Source organism: Colius striatus, unplaced genomic scaffold, assembly GCF_028858725.1.
Source record: "Colius striatus isolate bColStr4 unplaced genomic scaffold, bColStr4.1.hap1 scaffold_46, whole genome shotgun sequence".
Lineage (NCBI taxonomy): Eukaryota > Metazoa > Chordata > Aves > Coliiformes > Coliidae > Colius > Colius striatus.
In genome coordinates, this window is record NW_026908527.1 from 1,415,069 (window position 1) to 1,437,258 (window position 22,190).

A 22,190-nucleotide genomic window follows, 5' to 3' on the forward strand; every position below is an offset into this window, starting at 1 on the left:
CGAAATGGGAGGAAGAAGATCACCAAGGTTGTTGTGGATGGAGACAAGGGCTGGGAGGGCTCACTGCTAGTTATGGTTCTGGGCCAAACAGACTCCAGTGCTCGACTGAGAGAGGAAAGGAGGAAAGGTTATTCTACAAGGAACAGAACAGAAGCAAAAAGGGAGCAGGATGGTGAGAAAATGACAAGCAGAGCTTTAAGATCTCCCTCTCCCATCCCTCCTTTCTTCCCAGACTTAGCTCACTGCTCCCCAGATCTCTGCCTCCTCCCCCCTCAGTGGCTCAGGGGGGCAGGGAATGGGGGATGTGCTCAGTCTCTCACAGATGGGCTCTGCTGCTTCTCTCTGCTCAGATGAGGATAACTCCTGGCATCCTTCCCCTGCTCCAACACAGGGTCCCTGCCCCAGGACACAGTCCTGAATGAACTTCTCTGGTGTGAGTTGTTCCCACAGCTGCAGCTTCTGCCCATACAGGGTCCTTCACACAGGACTCAGACCTTGGTGAATGTCTCTGCTGTGGGTTCTCCACAGTTTCTGCAGTTACAGGGTCCCTCTTTCAGGACAAGGTCTCTTCTGGGCATAGTTTAATGAGCTGCTTTGTTGTGGGTTCCTCCCCAGTTACAGCTCCTGTGGATATTGGGTCCCTCCCACAGGACACAGCCTCCTCCAGCCACAGTCACTGGCCCTGGCTCAGGGCTCTTAGAAACATCAATCTCTGCCCCTGATGCAGAATCTTTAGCAAAATGCAAACAAATCCCAGCTTCACCAGGTCTCTCTGGGGGATGCAGGGGAGTCTCTGCTCCAGCACACCTCCTCCTCTCTTCCCTCACTGACTTTGGGGTCCACATGGTTGTTTCTCTCACTCTTCCCACTCCTTGCACCACCAGCAGCTGGAGAAGAAGGGACAGAAGGAGGAAGAAATAGCAAGAAGCCTCCTCTCCTGGCTTCTTAAAAAGTGATCATGGAGGTGTCTCATTGGCTCAGCCCCAGCAGTGGGTCTGGCTCAGAGCTGGGAAGGGTTTTGGGCAACTTCTTCCAGGAGCCACCTTTACAGCCCCTTCCCCCAAAACAGTGGTGTCAAACCAATCCACAGATGTCAGTCTCATTACTTTGATGGGGCCCAGGCTGGGAGCTGGCCCTGGCTGCCATGCAGAGGCACACTGTGTCAGGACTGGGGAGAGGAAGGTGTCTGTAAGGCAGGAGGGTATAGTCCCTTCCCCCTCACTCTGAGCCTCTCTCCTAATGCTTACTTGTGTGAAAAAAAAACAGGGGAGGGGAATCAGCACATCAGCAGGAAAGGATTCCAATGTACATCTTTATCTATTGGTAATGATGAGAAAGAGGAGGTTAATCTGAGGGTTTCCAGGGAGCTCATTGATGTTTTGCACCAGGGTACACAGGGGGGCATCCTGCTCCTTCTAGTGGAGAGAGTCTTGTTTTGCACTGCAGCATGGGGCTGTTGAGCCTGATTCTGTAGGACTACATTAGCTTTGGTTAAAGCAATTTACCCCAGCCAGGAATGAGCTGTCCCTTGTGGAGAAGCCATCATTGCTGCATTTGGCCCTTGCTCCTGGGAGCTGTTTAACCACATGATGCTTTCTCTGGCCAAGGTCCTATTTGCATGCAGTTGCATGTTGGCTTGGTGACCCCAGTGCAATGTCCTGATAGCCCCTGGAGCCCTTCAGAAGTTTTTGAAGAGCTTTATCTCCATCCAGCTGTGATGTTACAAAGGGAGGCTGGTGTTCCCAGCCTCACCTGGGTTTGCATTGATGTGGCAATGCCTTTTCCTTCAGACAATTAAATACAACTACCCAGAGCTAACAAGGACTTCTGGGATGAGACTCACTCCTGAGAGTAAAAACTTTCCTGCTGGTGGAAGCTTCCCCTGGGAGCAACTCAGCCAGACACAAGGGCTCAGTTAAAACTTGGTGAAACTCTAGTGCCTGGGGATGGGACAAGAAACAAGGGATGCCAGCAAAGGTGGATCCTCCCCTCTGAGAGATGGAGACCAACCCCCTGACTGTCATCTCAGTGCAAGTCCTTCAGCTCACAAGGCACTTTATTCTCTGATTGCACCAGCAGTTGCATGAAATATGTGCTTTCACAGCTTCAGGCAGTGGTGAGATCTGCAAAGGTGATGAATTGATTGTCTTGGTGCCAGCTGATCTAATTAATGCTCAAAAAACCTTGTTTGGGGTTTTTTTAATTGATTTTTTTCAACAGGAATTAGAATGTGATTAATGGCAGAAGTGTTGAGCTGCTGAGAAGAGGCACACCTTCATTCTTCTGTGGAATTGCAGGCTCTCAAGATAAAAAAATCCATCCCATCACCCCTTGTCCTGTTACTATCTACTATAGAAAAGAGGGATGTCCCAACCTCCTGACACCCACTCTTTAGATATTTCTAAGTGTTAATAAGATCCCCCTGAGCTCAGTCTCCTCTTCTCCAGACCAAGCAGCCCCAGGTCCCGCAGCCTTTCCTCGTATGAAAGATGCTCCAGTCCCCTGATCATCCTGGTGTCCCTGCACTGGCCTCTCTCCAGCACTTCCCTGTCCCTCTGGAGCTGAGGCGCCCAGAACTGGACACAGGACTCCAGATGAGGCCTCACCAGGGCAGAGCAGAGGGGCAGCAGAACCTCCCTTGACCTGCTGCCCACACTCTGCTTGATTCCCCCAGGCTGCCATTGGCTTCTTGCCCACGAGGGCACGTTGCTGCTCATGGTCAGTTTATTATCACCCAGCACTCCCAGGTCTGTCTCTGCAGAGCTGCTCTCCAGCAGGTCACCCCCAGCCTGGCCTGGTGCAGGGGGTTGTTCCTTCCCAGCTGCAGGACTCTGCCCTTGTCCTTGTTGAACCTCAGCAGGTTCCTCTCTGCCCAACTCTCCAGCCGGTCAAGATCCCACTGAATTTTGTGACAACTGTGGTAAGCAGAAGGCCAAAGCTAAGGGAGCTGGTCTATACTCAGCTCTGCTATACTCAACTATAAATAGTAGTGGCATTTTTCACTGTGAGGTGAGGGAGCCCTGGCACAGGCTGCCCAGGGAGGGTGTGGAGGCTCCTTCCTTGGAGCTCTTCAAGACCCTCCTGGACATGTTCCTGTGTGACCTGATCTAGGTGGGAGCTGCTTCTGCAGGGGGGTTGCACTGGGTGATCTCTAAAGATCCCTTCCAACCCCACCATACTATGATTCCATGATCACAGTATCTTAGGCTGGAAAGGAGTCATAATGGTCACTGGGTTCACCTCCCTGCTCGCAGCGTGATTACCTAAAACCCATCCATACAACAGAGCCTTGTCCAGACACCCTGTGAATTTAGATGTTTGTCCACCATCAGTTTTTACAGTCACCTTTCTGGAGGGTTGTTTTTTCTTCCTAGGGCAAGAGTTCATTTTGTCAATCGGTATCTTGAATCAAATAGTCTGTTCTAATGGCAAACGTGGCAAACAGACCCTTACCAAGGTGAGAAAACGACTTGGAAAGGTCCCAAGCTCAGATCCCCAAACCTGAAAAAGGAACAATCAGGAAATGTCAAGAATACCTCTGTTGTTGTGGGAGTTCTCGTTCCCTTCCTCCCCACTAAAGGTGTAAAATATGTCTGATAGATGCGTTCCTGCTCATCACAGGATTTGTCATTCCAGACCTGTTTCTTACCACTCTTATCTCAGCGTCTTGGGAGCATTAAAGCTTCTTCTCTTGCAAATGTAAAAGAAACAGGGAGAAGGGAAACATTCTGTCCATGCAGATTTGGCTCCAAGCTGCACACTCTATTTAGTTCCAGATAAGAAGTGATTTCTATTATCTAAAACCAGAGAGGAAGACCTACTGTATCTCTAGCAGAGTCAGAGGAAAGTGCCTTGCACCTTTCCAGCAAGTAGGCGTTTCAGCAGTTGGCATCCATGTACCTGTGGGTGCAGAATCCCAGAGGGCAAGACAAGGCACAGTGGGACCAATAAATGAGTGTTTTGTACTCCTCTGGAGACAGCCTGGCCTGTCTTTTCCTGCAGTTAGGCAAATGGGCTTTACTCCTCTCAGTTGTAAAGAGAACAATCTTTATTCCTCCTCCTCTTAGTGTTGTTTGTCTCGTTTAGTTCTGCTATTGGTAACCTGTAAAATCATGGACTGTAAAAACACTTTCCATGTTGTGAAGGGAACCACAAGCAGTGAGAAGTTCCTGTTCTGCAAGAATGAGGCCTCTTGTCCCCTAAATTCTCTGAGACTTACTCTCAACCTCAGCCTCACCAGTTTGTCGTGGTCTGGGTGAATTAAATCTCTCAGGGAGTGACACTTCAGATCCTCGTTCTGAGGAGCCCATTCCTACAGAACTACACCCAGTGATCACTGCTGCCTTTTAGCCAGTTGTATCAATGTTTTCACGTTCTCAGAATAATGACACTGAAATAGAACAGATCATAGTGACTGCCAGGTTTGTAATTGAAAGGTACAAACACTTGGACTAGAGGTGACTTTTGGGGTACAGACCAGGCCATGGGGTAGGGGAGAATGTCTCAGGGACTTGTGCTTCACACAGGGACAGCAGCTGACTTACTTGACTGCTGGGTGGTGTTTCCTTCCATGCAAGCCATGGCACAATGTCTTGATGAAACCCTTCAGGAGGGACAACCCTTCAGGACACTAAGAGATGGAGAGGTGGGTAGACTAATCATTTTTCATCCATGTTCCAGGTCTTGGTTGTGCACCAGGACGAGGGGTTTTGGCTCTGTGTTATGTGCATGCATTGGGCACACATCATCTGGACAGTCTTTGATTAGGTGAACACCAGCATTTCCTCTTGGAGACAATTTCCAGTCCAGGTCATCTCCCTTCTGATCTCTCTCTGTTTCTTCTCTGATCCAGACAGCGTTTCATGGCCCACTCCTTGTGCTCCCTGCCAGGCCCTGAGCTGGATGGAGGTCCCCGTTGCAGCGACCACGAGATGGTAGAGTTCAAGATCCTGTGTGGAAGAGGCAGGGCACAAAGCAGGACACTGACCTGGGATTTCAGCCGAGCCGACTTTGGCCTCTTCAAAGATCCACTTGGTCAGATCTCATGGGATATGATTCTAGAAGACAGAAGTGCCAATGAGAGCTGGTCAGTCTTCAAGCACCATTTCTTCCAAGCCCAGGATCAGTGGGAAAGGAGGAAAAGGAGGTAGGAGGCCTCCATGGATGAGCAAGGATCTGCTGGGACAACTCAGGTAGAAAGCAGCCACCTATGAGAGGTGGAAACAGGGGCTGGCTTCTTGGGAAGAGTGCAGGAACATTGCCAGGGCAGGCAGGGGTGCAACTAGGAAGGCCAGAGCCCTTCTGGAATTAAATGTAGCCAGGGATGTTAAGGACAGTGTGGTAGTTTGAGCCTGGCTGGTTTCAAGCCTTCAGCAAGCCAGTCCTGGGCTTTGCCCACCCTTCCCTGGCTCAACGGTGTCTTTCCCCCCCCCAGTCTCTGCCAGGGAGACGTTTGGTGCTTTCAAAATCCCTCAGTGCCTGCGGCAGCTGCTGAGCAGAGAGCAGGAGCACCCTGCCATGGCGTGCCTGGCTGAGGTGAGCCTGACAGCCGGGCACAGATGAGGGGGGAGACTGATGAGGGGGGCTGGGGCAGAGGGTGGGCTCTGCCATGTTCTGTTGGCCCCTGGCTGCTGGGCTGACGTTGTCCCTCCCCTGTGCTTCATGCCAGCCGGGTGCCAGCTCTCGCTCTTCCCTCGTGGCTCGTGAAGGCCCAGCTCTGGGCAGAGGGGAAGGGCTGAGTGATCGGTGCCTGTGCCCTCAGTGCAGGGCAGGAGCCCAGGGGCTCTGCACAGCCTTTGGGCTGGGCTGCCTGGGATGGTGCCCGTGCCTGGTGCTGCGGGCTGGAGCGAGCCCTGTGCGGTGCTGGGGTCCTTCCAGCACCCCCATCACTGCTCGCTGTGTTTCAGCTCCTGACCTGCTTTGACATGAAGCCTTATGGTGAACGTGTCCTGCAGCTGGCACCAAGGTACCTGCAGAGCAAGAGCAGTGTGATGCGGTGCCTGGTGCTCAGAGCCCTCAGCGCCCTCTGCCACGAACCCGCGATGGTGAGCAGGGGGCAGCCGCTGGAGCCGTGCTGGGGGCCTGGGGCTGGGTGAGGGGACCTGGGGGACACAGCTGGGGCTTGGCTGTGCTTTGGGAGCTCTGGCAGCTGCTGCCAGCCCTCCTGCCTCCGCAGTGGCCCTTCAGGACAGGTCTTTGGCTTCTGGGTCCCGAGGCTGCAGCGTGGGGTTGAACTGCTGGAGCGGTTTGGGCAGTGCAGCTTTTGAGGCTTCAGCTGTTGCACACAGGCCAAAAGGATGTGGATCCTGCAGAGAAGGCTCATGGAACTGCTGGCAAGTGCAGATGGGGAGGTGATCGAGATGACCCTCTACTTGCTCAGAAAGATGCTCCAGGCCATGAACCACCCACTTTGCTACACCATCGGTCTGGGGCTGGCTCGGAGGCTCCCGCCACTCTTTGACCACGTAAGGTTTTGTGCCCCCCACCACTGGCACTGGCTTTTCAAGTGTGCCTGCTGCAGTCAATGCTGAGCTCTTGCCCCTTTTCTTTCCTCCAGGACAACAGACATGTGCAGCTGCTCTCCCTCCAGCTCTTCCAACACGTGATGGAAGGTATGGACAGTAAGGGAAGAAAGAAGCTGAAAGAGCAAGTCATCCAGAGCCTGATCCAACTGCTCTGCACCCTGCACGATGAGAACCAGGAGGTGGCAGAGGTGAGGAGCTCTGACCTGCCCGTGTGCCCACGGGAGGTGTCTCAGCTGCCTCCTGCCCTGGCACTGCCCAGACCTGGGGCCTGAGGTGGATGCTGCCCCACTCCTCTGCCTGAGCTCCAAACCTTCACTGACAGACACATTCCCCAACAGCCGCGTCTTCCCAGCCGGGGCCAGGAACAGCCCTGAGCTCTGCCCAGGCGAGGGGCTGCAGGTCCTGTGCCCTGGGCAGCGGTACCATCTCCCTTCTCTGTGTCCCTGCAGGCCTCTCAGGAAACTTTGCTGCAAGCTGCCAGATTCCTGAAGAAGAGGAAGCTGAGCCAGCTGCTGGAGAGGCGGCAGACATGGCCAGCGTTCAAGTACCTGGTAAGGATGGCACCCAAACGCCAGCCCCAGCCTGGGCAAGCTGTGCCCCTGCCCACTGCTGCAGCCCACTGCTGCAGCCTGCAGCCCACACACACTCCCTTCCCTCGGGCATGTGGCACTGTGGCACTTCTCCAGGCTGCTCTCCCTCCCCAGGGCCAGGGATGTCAATGGAGCACCGGCACCGGCTGCTGCTGGCTGGGCAGGGGAGGCCAGTGCTGGGCACAGGGATCACTCAGCCAGAGGGAGAACTGGGACAAACCCTTTGCTTTGTCTCCCCACCCTCTGCAGCTCTCCGAGAGCAGCAGCTCCAGAGCCAGCCGGTACGTGCAGCAGGCGCTGTGGTGCCTGCAGAGCCGCAAGCCGTCCGTGCAAGAGGCGGCCGTCAGGTTCATGGGTGAGACACGACCCCTGTCCCTCCCTGCTGCTGGGGGCTCCCTGCACCCTCTCCCAGCCCTGACAAGGGCAGGGGGGTGTGTGTGTGCCTGTGGGGCAGCTGTGACCCGCTGTGTGTTCCCAGGGCTCGCCGGGCAGCGCCTGAAGGGTCAGCAGAAGGAGCTCCAGGTCATCCATGAGGGTGAGTGAGGGCAGGGGGGTGTCAGAGTGGGCTGGTGGGGAGGAGGAAAGGCCCTGGGCCGGGAGCTGCAAGTGGGAGAGCTCTGCCCTTGTGCAGACAAGGGCTGGTGTGGGCAGAGCAGAGAGACGTCAGGGGATTTGTGGGCAGCACCTTCTGACTGATCCCATTGGGAAGGGCTGGGTGAGGTGGGCCTGGCAGGAGAGGTTCCTGGTACTCGCCGGCCCAGGCTGTGAGCTCAGCTCTGTTCCTCTGTGTTTCAGCCCTTCAGAGCATGCCAAATGACATCAGCTCTTCACTTGAGAACCTGATAGCTGAAACCCGTCTCATCCTGAGAGCTGTAGATGGAACAGCTTCCTCCAGACCCAGTCTGCTGGCCTGGCTCCGCAGGGCCTGGAGTTTCACTTCCAAGAACTGAAGGAGCTCCTCAGTGAAAGCCTGGGGTGAGAAGTGGAGGCTGGATGGCATTAGGGTACTGTGGAAGTGGCAATTAAAATCACTGCAATGGTGACATGGTTTGTGGCTGCTGGGGAGGGAATAGGATAGATATGATCATCACTTTGGGAATTGTGTCACTTTTTGGGATAAATGTGGGGTTGTTTAACTTAGTGATGCTGGTTTGGTGGAGGTATCCCCTGCACAATACACAATATCTGTTGTTGTGACTGAGTCCTGACTCCAGAATCCTGACCCAGCTGCACCTCACCTCCCACTCCTGGTGAGGAGAGTTAGAAAGCAAAGGGGGTGTCCTGGTTTAGGCCCATCAGGGAACAAAAGACCACGATTAGCCTCAAGTAACAAAGACCTGAGGATTGCCAAAGGGCAGGGAGAGCTTAATTGCCACTTAAGCTCCAGGACCTTAATTTAGCCAGAGATGTTAATGACAGTAATGAGGCATTTTTCAAGTACATCAGCAGCAGAAGGAGGACGAGGGGGGATGTGGCCCTGCTACTGAACACAGAGGCTGCCCTGGGGACCCAGGATGCAGAGAAGGCCCGAGGACTGGATGCTTCAGTCTTTACGGCCAAGGCTGACCCTCGGGAAGCCCAGTCCAGCAAGGATAACATGATGGCCAGGACAGCAGAAGACTTGCCCTGGGTGGAAGAGGAAGAGGTCAAAGACTTGTTGGCCAAGCTTAAGGGTCATAAGTCAATGGGTCCTGATGGGATGCATCCTAGAGTACTGAGAGAGCTGGCTGATGTGATTGCTAAGCCTCTCTCCATCATTTCTGAACAACCATGGAGCACAGGTGAGGTGTCTGAGGGCTGGAGCAAGGCCAATGTCACTGCAGGCTGCAGCAAGGACAAGCCAGGAAACTCCAGGCCAGTCAGGCTCACCTCCATCCCTGGAAAGGTGATGGAACAACTCATCCTGAAACTGAACAGCTCATAGTGAAACTCAAACATATGAAGGAAAAAGTGGTTATCAGGAGGAGTCAACATGGCTTCACCAAGGGGAAATGCTGTTTGCCCAACCTGATGCCTTCTATGAGTGCAGAACCAGCTGGCTGGATGAGGGGAGAGCAGCAGATGTCATCTACCTTGACTTGGTCTCCAACAACATGCTCATCATAAAGCTCAGGCAGTGTGGCTGGGATGAGAGGACAGTGAGGTGGATGGAGAGCTGCTGAATGACAGAGCCCAGAGGGTGGGATCAATGGCACAGAATGGAGTTGGAGGCCTGTGGCCAGTGGAGTTCCACAGGGATGGGATCTGGGGCCAGTCTGGTTCAACATCTTCATCAGCCACCTGGATGAGGGGACAGAGGGACCCTCAGCACGTTCTCTGCTGGCACCAAACTGGGAGCACTGGCTGATTCCCCAGAGGCTGTGCTGCCAGTCAGCAGGATCTCGTCCAGCTGGAGAGTTGGGCAGAGAGGAACCTGCTGAGGGTCACCAAGGACAAGGGCAGAGTCCTGCAGCTGGGAAGGAACAACCCCCTGCACCAGCACAGGCTGGGGGTGACCTGCTGGAGAGCAGCTCTGCAGAGAGAGACCTGGGAGTGCTGGGTGATAATAAACTGACCATGAGCCAGCAACGTGCCCTCGTGGGCAAGAATCCAATGGCAGCCTGGGGGCATCAAGCAGAGTGTGGGCAGTAGGTCAAGGGAGGTTCTGCTGCACCTCTGCTCTGCCCTGGTTGATGAGACCACTCTGCCTGAAAGGGTAGAATGGCCCTCGAAAGGATTTGCTTGGTAAGGGTTAATCGTTTCTGGGAACCTGCCTGAAAGGGTTGGCTCCTTGAAGCGTAGGAACCTGCCTGAAAGGGTTGGCTCCTTGAAGCGTAGGAACCTGCCTGAAAGGGTTGGTTTCATGAGAACAAAGCGCTGGTTTTACCAAGCACATTCTGTGTTTAGAGTAAGCGATAGTAACAGTACCAGATGTCTTGTAGTCACGGAACATGCATTAAAGGTATGTGGTAAACAACATCATAAATTTTGTAAAATAATACTTGATTGTTTTGTAGCATATAGAAACTGCACATATTCATATTGTTTGTTGATGTGAACCGATGATCTTTGCGATATGTACTGACTATAAAAGAGCCTATGAAGAAGTAATAAACTATCACTTGCCCTAAGAGCAGTGGTCCGCCTGTCCTTCATCGTCCTGGAAAGAGCTGGTCTCTGACAAATGGTGCCGAAACCCGGGAAACTCGGTTGCCTTTGACCAGGGTGAGCTGCCTCCGAATCAACAGAACCGCGGTAAGGATAAGGGGAAATAAAGGGGGGCAGAACTACTAGGAAGGTGTAAAATATAAGAAAGTAGAAATTTATCTCAGTAAAATAAAAACAAAAATCCCTTTTGTGTCTTAGATTTTCCGTTGACCAAGTCTGAGACTAAGTCTGGATCCAGCCGCACCTAAGCCCTTTCTATAAGGTGTCTTAGAAAGCAAGGGGGTCCAGACTGAACCTCGTGACTCAACGGTAGGGCTCCCTCATATTCAGCATTTACAATTTAAAATATGGGACATGTACATAGTACGGAAAGACAGCTGTTTGTAGCTATGGTCAAGACATTGTTAAAAAGTCGAAATATATCTGTAACCACCAGGCAAGTGGGTGGATTTTTAGAATTTATAGACACTGTGTGTCCTTGGTTTCCGAATAAAGGCACTATTAATTTAGAAACATGGAATAGGGTCGGTGAAAACATTAAAGGCTATTATGCTGCTAACGGCCCTGATAAGATCCCTATAGATGCTTTTCCTTTATGGACTTTAATTAAAGAATGTTTACAAGGTGATACTGAATATGATAAATGGCAACGACAAACACGTCCTCGATCTCGTTCAGCGGATTCAGGTTTAAAACCTTCTGCTCTTATTAATCCCGGTTCACAACCCTCTGCTCCACCTGAATATCCAGCAATAATCAATAATGAACAAAAAGATATTCAGGAATCTAATTTTAAAAATCCCTTTCTTATGTACTCAAATAAGGGAGGTAAAAAATGCCGACCATTAAAACAAAGCAAAAGTACCTTGAAAACTATAGAATTATCTGAAGAATTATCTTCCGATGAGGAAGCTGAATTAGAAAAAGGGGCTGCTCAATATCACCACGATAGTGATGAGATTCTTGTTCAAGCACCTTTTGTGCCTAAAAAACACCAAAAAAGAGAACCTATAGTTTTGCCAGCAATAAAAGCTGGTAAGCGCCCTCCTCCGCCTGATATTTATCATCAATTGTCACCCCATTCTCCTTTACAATTAACTTTGATGCAGGCTAGACAACAAGGAGAAGACGTTGGCGGATTTTCTAAGATGTTGCATGCATATCCTATAACATATACTCCCCATCCTAATCAGGCTAACCTTAGAATTGCTATTCATATTGCTATTTCTTTTTCCAATCTTAAAGAATTAAAAACAGCTGCTGCTCAATATGGTGCAACCGCACCATATACTACTGCTATTTTAGAAACAATTGCAGCTGAGGTCCTTCCTCCTTGGGACTGGAAAGGTTTAGCTAAAGCTACCCTAACAGGAGGAGAATATTTGCTATGGCTCACGGATTTTGTAGATTCTTGTTATGATTATTCTCAAAAACCACATTTTCGCCAGCAAGGAATTACTCATGAAATGTTGGCTGGTACAGGACCGCATGTTGATTTAGCGCAACAACTAGCTTATCCTGCCGCAGCATACGATGCCATTAGAGAAATTGGCTTAAAAGCCTGGAAGGGATTACCTAGACATGGAACTTCTAGGGAAGAATTAACTAAAGTCCGACAGGGACCAGACGAACCTTATCATGATTTTGTATCTCGTTTGTTACAAACTTCATCTAGGCTCATACAAGATACTGATTCAGCAATGATTTTAGTTAAAGAATTAGCCTTTGAAAATGCTAATAATATTTGTCAATCTATTTTAAGACCTTGGAAAAATAAATCAACACTAAATTACTATATCAGATTATGTTCTGATGTTAGCTCTGGGTATATTCAAGGCATAGTCACTGCCGCAGCACAACAGGGCAAACCTGTTGAGCAAGTTTTAGCTGCAATGCAATTTAAGAAAAACAGAAGGGTTGCAGGCCCTCCTGGTAGTTGTTTTCATTGCGGACAAATGGAACATCAAGTACGTCAATGTCCTAATAAAAAAATTCCAAATAATAATGGAAAAAATCCAGGTTTATGTCCGAAATGCAAAAAGGGTAATCATTGGGCTAATGAATGCCAATCTAAATATGATAAGAACGGAAATTCTTTGATACAGCCGGGAAACTTCTCAATGGGTTTGCCCCGGGCCCGTCCAAACAAACAGGGGATGTACCCTGTGCAGGTGCAAACCTCAGAGCACCAGCTAAACAATCCATTTCACAACTCCACCGAGCCACCAGTCACAGTGCCGGACTGGACCTGTGTTCCTCCTCCCACTTTGTATTAACACCTGAGATGGGGGCACAAGCTATCCCAACAGGGATATATGGCCCGTTACCTGCAGGAACATGCGGTTTGGTCTTGGGACGAAGTAGTCTGAGCATGAAAGGATTGCGAGTTATACCAGGCCTAATTGATTGTGATTATGAAGGAGAGTTAAAAGTTATGTTACAATCTGAAACTTCTGTCTTTAATCTACCTGCAGGAACAAAGATTGCACAGTTGCTTTTAATTCCTTATGTTTCATCTATAGGAAAAGCTGATTCCCGCATTCGGGGAACAGGCGGTTTTGGATCTACTGACGTTTATCTTTTACAGCCCATCAATCATCAGAGACCTGAACTTCAGTTAACTATTAACGATAGAGTTTTTACAGGACTCTTGGACACCGGAGCAGATGTATCGGTAATGACTTTAAAACAATGGCCAAAAGAATGGCCTTTACAGCATGCCTCAGCTGATCTAAAAGGAATTGGGGTTGCAAATTTGCCTCTTCAAAGCTGTAAGATTTTAAATTGGACGGATAATGAGGGACACTCTGGTACCATTCAACCATATGTACTAGAAAGCTTACCTCTTAACCTCTGGGGCCGAGACATCTTGACACAAATGGGCGCATACCTCTATACGCCTAGCAGTTAGCTTGATAAATTTATCAGTAACTATGTATGCAGATAAAATCTGTTGGAAATCAGATCAACCTGTTTGGGTTGATCAATGGCCTTTAACTAAAGAAAAGTTGCAAGCTGCTCGTCAATTAGTAGCTGAACAATTACAATTAGGTCATATAGAACCTTCCACATCACCATGGAATTCACCTATTTTTGTTATAAAAAAGAAGTCGGGGAAATGGCGACTTCTCCAGGATTTGAGAGAAGTTAATAAAACAATGTGTACCATGGGAGCGTTACAACCTGGTCTACCCAGTCCTATTGCCATTCCTCAAAATTTTGAAAAAATAATTATTGACTTAAAAGATTGTTTTTACACTATCCCCTTACATCCAGATGACAAATGTCGATTTGCTTTTAGCACTCCATCCATAAATTTTAGTGAACCTATGGAACACTATCAATGGAAAGTATTGCCCCAAGGAATGGCTAATAGTCCTACTCTTTGTCAAAAATTTGTTCATGAAAGTATAAAAGCGACTAGACAACAATTTCCTGATGTTCTTTGTATCCATTATATGGATGATATCCTTTTAGCAGCCTCATCTATCGATAAGTTGCAACATGCTTATGCTCATATTGAACAGATGTTAACTAAACATGGTTTGAAAATAGCACAAGAAAAAGTACAAAAATCATATCCTTTTCAATATTTGGGGTTTCAACTATATCCTAAATCTTTTATGCCACAAAAAATTGCCATACGAACAAATTCTTTGACAACTCTGAATGATTTTCAGAAACTTTTGGGAGACATTAATTGGCTCAGATCTTTTCTTAAGTTAACGACAGCCGATTTGCATCCTCTTTTTAAAATACTTGAGGGAAACCCTGATCCTACTTCTCCTCGCAAGTTAACAGAAGAGGGAAAACAAGCTCTTCGATTGGTTGAAAAAGCCATAGAAAATGCTCAATTACAATATGCAGACATAACAAAGTCTTTCTCTTTATATATCTTGCCTACAGTAATGTCTCCTACAGGAGTCTTGTATCAAGACGGTGTTCTATGTTGGGTACATGGATCTCACTCTACAAAAGGAGTTCTTGTTTCGTACCCTCAAAAGATAGCAGAACGAATTAAACAAGGACGAAAGTTATGTATTACTCATCTTGGGAGAGAACCAGCAGTAATTGGAATTCCATACACACCTGCTCAAATTACTTGGCTGATGGCCACTGTAGACGATTTTGCTATAGCTTTAGCTGCTTTTCCTGGAGAAATAACACAAAAGTTTCCTTCTGATAAAATTCTTAGTTTTGCTACCTATCATTCTTTAGCTTTTCCTAGGGTTGTTAAAGGAGCTCCTATAACAGGAGCATTGACTGTTTTTACAGATGGATCATCTAATGGACAAGCAGTTTTGTATACCCCTACAGATCATTATGTTTGGAAATCAGAGAATGTTTCTGCACAAATGACTGAGTTGTATGCTATTTATCAAGCACTGTTGAAATTTTCTGAACCTTTGAATATCTATTCTGACAGTCGTTACATTGTCACTTCATTACAATTTTTAGAAACAGTTCCTGTCATAGCTTCTAAAGTTTCTTTTATACAACGATATTTTGGTTTGATTCAATCTCTCTTAATAATAAGAGATGCACCTCTTTTTGTAGGACACATTCGTAGTCACTCTAAATTACCTGGACCTTTGAGTCACGGCAACAATCAGGCTGATTTGTTAACTCGTTTTACTGTTGCTACTGTTGCAGAAGCCCAGCGTTTGCACTCTCTGCATCACTTACCTGCAGCTACTCTACAACGTATGTGCCATATCTCTCGAGAACAAGCCAGAGAAATTGTTCGAACATGTTCTTCGTGTGTTTCTTTTTTACCAATTCCTCATTATGGAGTTAATCCTCGAGGTCTTTTACCTAATGATCTCTGGCAGATGGATGTTACTCATTATCCTTCTTTTGGCCGCCTCTCTTATATCCATGTAACCCTTGATACTTTTTCTCATTTTGCAGTAGCTACTCCTTTATCGGGAGAATCAGCCGCACAAGTGATCTCACACTTATTACACTGCTTTTCAATATTAGGTATACCAAAGACTATCAAGACAGACAATGGCCCAGCATATACTAGTGCTAAATTTGCAAAATTTTGTGCTCATTTTTCTATAACACATAAAACAGGGATTCCTTATAATCCACAGGGTCAAGGCATGATTGAACGCTTTAATCTTACTCTGCAAACACAACTAAAGAAATTAAAAACGGGGACATGGGGGATTAAGGACACTCCTTTGTCTTTGTTAAATCATGCTCTTTTTGTTTTAAACTTTTTTACTCTCGATGCAGCTGGCCTTTCAGCTGCTGATCGTCATTGGCAATCCCCAGCTCAGCAGAAACCTGCAGTGTTGTGGAAAGATCCTATCGATGGATCTATGAGAGGCCCTGACCCAGTTTTATTATGGGGAAGAGGGTATGTTTGTATTTTCCCAACAGATGAGCCTGTACCTCGGTGGATTCTGGAATGCTGTGTTCGACATGCCAAAAACGAAAACAGGCAAGCTCCGAAAGAGGTTTCAACGCCTAATGCTGACACCACGACAACCTCGACAACAACAACAAAATCTTGATTACTGGTCATCATTGAATTACTCTATTTACTCAAATTTGGAAAGCAGTAGGAGCAATGGATCGAGCTGTTTTTTGAGCAGCCAATATAACTTGGCAACCATCCTTATCTGGTATTACAATGCATCGAATTACTAATATTACTGAGATTTGGTTTCAAGCATGTGTACCAGAATCTTATGTATTTTTGAGTGGATTTACACTAATTATAAATACAACAGATCACTCTGTAAATTGTACAAATTGTGTTTTATCTAATTGTGTTAACTCTTCTATTTTGAATTTTGTTATGTTAAAACAACCACCATATGTGTTTTTACCCGTCAATTTAACACATGATTGGTATGCTGATGAAGGCTCTGAAGTGCTAACTATTGTGACTCAAGCACTTATGCGTCAAAAACGAATTGTAGGTATGATAATAGCAGGAGTTCTTGCGATAATAACTGCCATATCAGTTACTACCATGGCTGCCATATCTTTAACTACTAGCATTCAAACTGCACAATATATAAACAATATTTCTGAAACTATGATTGATACTTTGAAAGAACAAGCATTATGGGATGATAAGATTGAAAGAAAATTAAATGCGTTATATGACACAGTTAATCTTATGGGTCAAGAAATTCAAGCTTTAGCCATCAAAGAATCACTGTCATGTCATGCGGCATATAAAGGCATCTGTGTGACACCAGTTCAATGGAACCAATCTTGTTATGATTGGCCTAAGATACAAAAACATTTGTCAGGAATATGGAATAATGCTAACTCTTCAATTAACCTAAAACAATTGCATGGAGAAATTCTCTCTTTACAAAATATAGAAAAATTGCAGTTACCTCTTGCCCAACGTGCTCACGATTTTGTTAGCATATTAAAGGCTTCTTTTCCATCACTATCTTCATTTTATAAAGGAATCTATGGCCTTATAGGAGCAGCTTTATGTATAGTGGTATTGATTGTAGTATTGCCTTGCATGTTCCGTACAAGATATGATATGTTAAAACAATCAAGTATAAAAATTAAAAAATTACAACTAATGACTACACAACATGTTCCTGCTACAATACATACTGAATAAAAAGAAAAAAGGGTGAAATGATGAGACCACTCTGCCTGAAAGGGTAGAATGGCCCTCGAAAGGATTTGCTTGGTAAGGGTTAATCGTTTCTGGGAACCTGCCTGAAAGGGTTGGCTCCTTGAAGCGTAGGAACCTGCCTGAAAGGGTTGGCTCCTTGAAGCGTAGGAACCTGCCTGAAAGGGTTGGCTCCTTGAAGCGTAGGAACCTGCCTGAAAGGGTTGGTTTCATGAGAACAAAGCCCTGGTTTTACCAAGCACATTCTGTGTTTAGAGTAAGCGATAGTAACAGTACCAGATGTCTTGTAGTCATGGAACATGCATTAAAGGTATGTGGTAAACAACATCATAAATTTTGTAAAATAATACTTGATTGTTTTGTAGCATATAGAAACTGCACATATTCATATTGTTTGTTGATGTGAACCGATGATCTTTGCAATATGTACTGACTATAAAAGAGCCTATGAAGAAGTAATAAACTATCACTTGCCCTAAGAGCAGTGGTCCGCCTGTCCTTCATCGTCCTGGAAAGAGCTGGTCTCTGACAACCCCCAATTTTATCCCACTTTCAGCCATTTTTTACCCATTTTGACCCATTTTTTACCCATTTATTGCATTATCCCCCAATTTTATCCCACTTTCAGCCATTTTTTACCCATTTTGACCCATTTCCCCCATTTTTCACCCATTTTTGACCCATTTTAACCCCATTTATTGCATTATCCTCCAATTTTATCTCATTTTCAGCCATTTTTGACCCTTTTCGACCCATTTCCCGCCATTTTCAGCCATTTTTGCCCCATTTCCCCCATTTTTGACCCATTTCCCCCCATTTTGACCCATTTCCCACCATTTTTGACGCATTTTTGCCCCATTTCCCCCCATTTTGATGCATTTTTGCCCCATTTCCCCCCATTTTCGACCCATTTCCCCAGCCTCCAGCCCACGTTCCTGGCCCTGACCTCGCTTACGGCGGGACACGCTGTCCGCACTCACCTCTCACACACCTTTCACCACTTTTGACCCCATTTATCTCATTGTCCCCCAGTTTTATCCCACTTTCAGACATTTTTGACCCATTTTGACCCATTTATTGCATTATCCTCCAATTTTATCCCACTTTCAGACATTTTTTACCCATTTTGACCCATTTTTGACCCATTTATTGCATTATCCTCCAATTTTATCCCACTTTCAGCCATTTTTGACCCGTTTTTTACCCATTCCCCCCATTTTGGACCCATTTTTTACCCCATTTATTCCATTTCCCCCCATTTTTGACCCATTTTGAGCCATTTGACCCATTTTCGACCCATTTCCCCCCATTTTTGACCCATTTCCCTCCATTTTCAGCCATTTCTGACTCATTTTCGACCCATTTCCCCCCATTTATCCCAGTATCTCCCAGTTTTATCCCATTTTTGATGCATTTTGACCCATTTTTGACCCATTTCCCCCCATTTTTGACCCATTTTTTACCCCATTTATTCCATTTTCCCCCATTTTTTACCCATTTTGACCCATTTTTGACCCATTTATTCCATTATCCTCCAATTTTATCCCACTTTCAGCCATTTTTTATCCATTTCCCCCCATTTTGCCCCATTTCTGCCCCATTTCCGCCCCATTTCTCCCCATTTCTGCCCCATTTCCACCCCATTTTGCCCCATTTCTGCCCCATTCCCACCCCATTTCCCCCCATTTCTGCCCCATTTCCACCCCATTTTGCCCCATTTCTGCCCCATTCCCACCCCATTTCCCCCCATTTCTGCCCCATTTCCCTCCATTTTAACCCATTTTTGCCCCATTCCCGCCCCATTTTTGCCCCTCAGCCTGCCCCCTCCAGTGCCAGGTAGATCCCCACGGGACAGTGGTCGCTGCCCTGGGCCCGCTGCTCGATCCTGCTGTTGCACAGATCCTTCCTGCCCCTCTGGGACCACAGGCAGTAATCCAGCCTCCAGCCCACGTTCCTGGCCCTGGCCCCGCTCAGGTAGGTCCAGAAGGTGAAGGCGTTGGGCAGCGAGGGGTTAAACATCCGGAAGCTGTCGAGGAAGCCGGCCCCCAGCAGCTCCCCGAATGCCTCCCTCTCCTCCCGCGTGAACCCGGGGCTCCTCTTGTTCCCCGACGGGTTCCTCAGGTCCAAGGGCTGGTGGGTGACGTTGAGGTCGCCGCAGATGGCGACCGGTTTGGACCGGTCCAGCTGGGACACAAAGGAGCGGAAGCGCTCGTCCCAGGCCTGCCGGAAGCTCAGGCGGCCCAGGCCTCGCCCGGAGTTGGGCACGTAGACACAGACGACGCGCAGGGCAGGGAACTCGGCCGTCAGCACGCGCCCCTCGGCGTCCAGCTCGGGGTCACCTGGCAAGGGGACACACAGACGGGTATAAAAAGGGGCTTTAGGGGCCCAAAAAGGGGCTCTAGAGGCCCAAAGTCACTTTAGTCCTCAAAAATCAACTTTAATGGCCTAAAAAGGCACTTTAGTGGCTCAAAAAGTCACTTTAGAGGCCTAAAAAGGGACTTTAGAGGCCTAAAAAGTCACTTTTGTACCTAAAAAGGGACTTTAGTAGCTTAAAAAGGGGCTTTAGTGGCCCAAAAAGTCACTTCAGTGGCCAAAAAGGAGCTTTAGAGACCTAAAAAGTCACTTTAGGGGCCCAAAAAGGGTCTTTAGAGGTCAAAAAGGGGCTTTAGCAGCTCAAAAAGGGGGTTTAGAGGTTTAAAAAGTCACTTTAGAGGCCTAAAAAGTCACTTTAGAGGCCTAAAAAGGGGCTTTAGAGGCCCAAAAAGTCACTTTAGTGGCCAAAAAGTCCCTTTAGAGGCCCAAAAAGTCACTTTAGAGGTCTAAAAAGTCATTTTAGAGGTCAAAAAGGGGCTTTAGAGGCCTAAAAAGTCACTTTAGAGGTCAAAAATTCACTTGAGTGGCACAAAAATGGACTTTAGAGGCCTAAAAAGTCACTTTAGTAGCCAAAAAAGTCATTTTAGAGGCCCAAAAAGTCACTTTAGTGGCCAAAAAGGGGCTCTAGAGGCCTAAAAAGTCACTTTTGTAGCCAAAAAGTCACTGTAGTGTCCCAAAAGTCACTTTAGAGGCCTAAAAAGACACTTTAGTAGCTTAAAAGAGGGTTTAGAGGTCTAAAGAGTCACTTTAATGGCTCAAAAAGTCATTTTATTGCCCAAAAAGGGGCTTTAGAGGCCTAAAAAGTCACTTTAGAGGTCAAAAGGGTGCTTTAGAGGCTCAAAAATGGACTTTAGAGGCCTAAAAAGTCACTTTACTGGCCAAAAAGTCAATTTAGAGGCCCAAAAAGTCACTTTTTGGCCTAAAAAGACATTTTACTGGCCTAGAGTCACTTTAGAGGCCTAAAAAGAGGCTTTAGAGGCCTAAAACGTCACTGTCGTGGCTTTAATGGCTCCTGAGGGCCCCAAATGGCCACTTAAGGCCTCAAAATGGCCACTTAAGGCCTAAAAATGGCTCCTAAAGGGCCCCAAATGGCCACTGAAGGGCCCCAAATGGCACTTAAGGCCTCAAAATGGCTCCTGAGAGCTTCTGGTGGCCATTAAGAGCCCCAAATGGCCACTGAAGGCCTCAAAATGTTAGCATTACTGTATATGGAAAGTTAGAAGTAGTTAGGCTAAGGTCTGTATCGAGGCCTAGTGAGCAGTGTGGGATGTTGATGTAACCTAGCAGTCTAGGGAACTAGTGGGGCATGCTGAGCTTGTGCATTCTTGCTTAAATAAAGCAAAGAGATTAGTGAAGAATGCTGAACACTGAATCTTGTTTTCTCAAAGAAATCGTTATCTCTTTACCTGTTTACCTGTTTGTTATCTGGAAATTTCTGGTTGTGGATTCAGATAAGCATAGTCTCAAGTAACTACATGAAAGAGCACGACATAATCCTAAAGTCTAAGAAAACTGGTAAACATCACGGGGACCTGATGAAGTAATCATTTGTGGAAAGTATATAAACTCTGTGAAATTTTCTGTTAGTGGGGGCTCTGACTTTGGACACCAGTCCTCAGGTCCCTGGGGCCCTCAATAAAGCACCGCATGAAACGACCTCGGTTGTTTTGTGTTTTCCTTTGGGAACGGGCAGCAACAGGGACCCCTCAACCTCCCCCACTCAGCCCGTGGCGATGGGAGGGATCCAGCTGACCCCTCCATGCACCCCCATGATGGGACCCCAAGTGCCTCACTAAGAAGGTCGCGCGTAGCCCCCCACCCCCCATCTCAGGACCCCTTTGGGGGGCGTTTTTATCCCCCCAGCACCCATCCTCTGTCCCCCTCAGCACCCTGACTCCCCTCCCAGCACCCAGAGCCCACCCCAGTGCCCAGACCCCCTCCCCAGCACCCAGAGCCCACTCCCAGCACTCAAACCCCCTCCCCAGCACCCAAACCCCTCTCCCCAACCCCCTCCATAGCACCCAGAGCCCTCCCCCAGCACCCAAACCCCCTCCCCAGCACCCTGTCCCCCCTAACCCCCTCCCAGCACCCAGACCCCCTGAGCCCACCCCCAGCACCCAAACCCCCAACACATAACCCCCTTCCCCGGCATCCCAAGCCCTCCCAACCCCCTCCCCAGCACCCTGATCTCTCCCAACCCCCTCCCCAGCACCCAAACCCCCTCCCCAACCCCCTCCCCAGCACCCTGAGCCCACCTCCAGCACCCAAACCCCCTCCCCATCACCCAAACCCCCACCCCAACCCCCTCTCCAGCACCCTAGAGCCCTCCCAACCCCATCCCCAGCACCCTGAGCCCACCTCCAACATCTAAACCCCCTCCCCAGCACCCAAACCCCCTCCCCAACCCCCTCCCCAGCACCCTGAGCCCACCTCCAACACCTAAACCCCCTCCCCAGCACCCAAACTCCCTCCCCAATCCCCTCCACAGCACCTAGAGTCCTCCCCCAGCACCCAAACCCCCTCCCCAGCACCCTGAGCCCACCTCCAGCACCCAAACTCCCTCCCCAGCACCCAACCCCCCCCCACAACCCCCTCCCCAGCACTCAGCCCCTCTCCCCAACCCTCTCCCCAGCACCTAAACCCCCACTCCAACCCCCTCCGCAGCCCCCCAACCCCCTCCCATTCCCGTTTACTGTGTGTGGGGGTCCCCCATAACCCCCCTCTCTCCTCTCTCTCTCCTCCCCCCTCCCCAGACGACTTCGAGTTCCTGTGCAACGTTCTGCGCCCCCCGGGCTACGCTGCGCCCCCCTTCGAGCACCCCCCCCCTTACGCCCCCCCCACCTCCCCCTTACAGCCCCGACTATTTCGGGGGGTCCCACCTCGCCCCCCCCACTCTGCCCCCCCCCGTTCCGAATACGACCCTTACTCCTTCGG

At 48.5% G+C, this 22,190-nt stretch overlaps 2 protein-coding genes across 17 annotated transcripts in view; both read left to right on the plus strand.

Annotated features, from left to right (window-relative positions):
- Window positions 1–5,075, plus strand: part of LOC133629473 (histo-blood group ABO system transferase 1-like) — a 48,656-nt gene extending 43,581 nt beyond the window's left edge. For 13 of the 15 annotated variants that reach the window (XM_062020103.1, XM_062020118.1, XM_062020112.1 and 10 more), the window contains 2 exons: window positions 4,681–4,767; window positions 4,853–5,075. In XM_062020103.1, the coding sequence (XP_061876087.1) occupies window positions 4,681–4,767 (87 nt within the window). In that variant the 3' untranslated portion in view covers window positions 4,853–5,075. Of the gene's footprint in view, window positions 1–2,220; window positions 2,545–4,680; window positions 4,768–4,852 lie in introns of those variants that run through there. The other 2 variants (XM_062020113.1, XM_062020114.1) reach the window with 2 other exon arrangements.
- On the plus strand, window positions 5,067–12,020 carry LOC133629474 (uncharacterized). Of its 2 annotated transcripts, XM_062020120.1 has the most exons (8): window positions 5,118–5,192; window positions 5,907–6,044; window positions 6,288–6,464; window positions 6,557–6,712; window positions 6,974–7,075; window positions 7,364–7,469; window positions 7,593–7,649; window positions 7,910–12,020. In XM_062020120.1, the coding sequence occupies exons 1-8, from the start codon at window positions 5,160–5,162 to the stop codon at window positions 8,062–8,064; spliced, it is 924 nt and encodes a 307-aa protein (XP_061876104.1). In that variant the 5' UTR covers window positions 5,118–5,159; the 3' UTR covers window positions 8,065–12,020. The 2 variants fall into 2 exon arrangements, with proteins under 2 accessions (XP_061876105.1, XP_061876104.1); XM_062020121.1 differs by lacking the exon at window positions 5,907–6,044 and having other exon boundaries at window positions 5,067–5,146; window positions 7,910–12,018.
- Window positions 12,021–22,190: the final 10,170 nt, after the last annotated feature.

What these genes read in the sequence shown, in the direction of transcription:
- LOC133629474 (XM_062020120.1), top strand. Translation starts at nt 5,160, where the DNA reads ATGGATGAGCAAGGATCTGCTGGGACAACTCAG. An exon ending in TCCCGCCACTCTTTGACCAC is followed by an intron (nt 6,465 to 6,556) that starts GTAAGGTTTTGT and finishes TCTTTCCTCCAG; the next exon opens with GACAACAGACATGTGCAGCT. An exon ending in AGAACCAGGAGGTGGCAGAG is followed by an intron (nt 6,713 to 6,973) that starts GTGAGGAGCTCT and finishes GTGTCCCTGCAG; the next exon opens with GCCTCTCAGGAAACTTTGCT.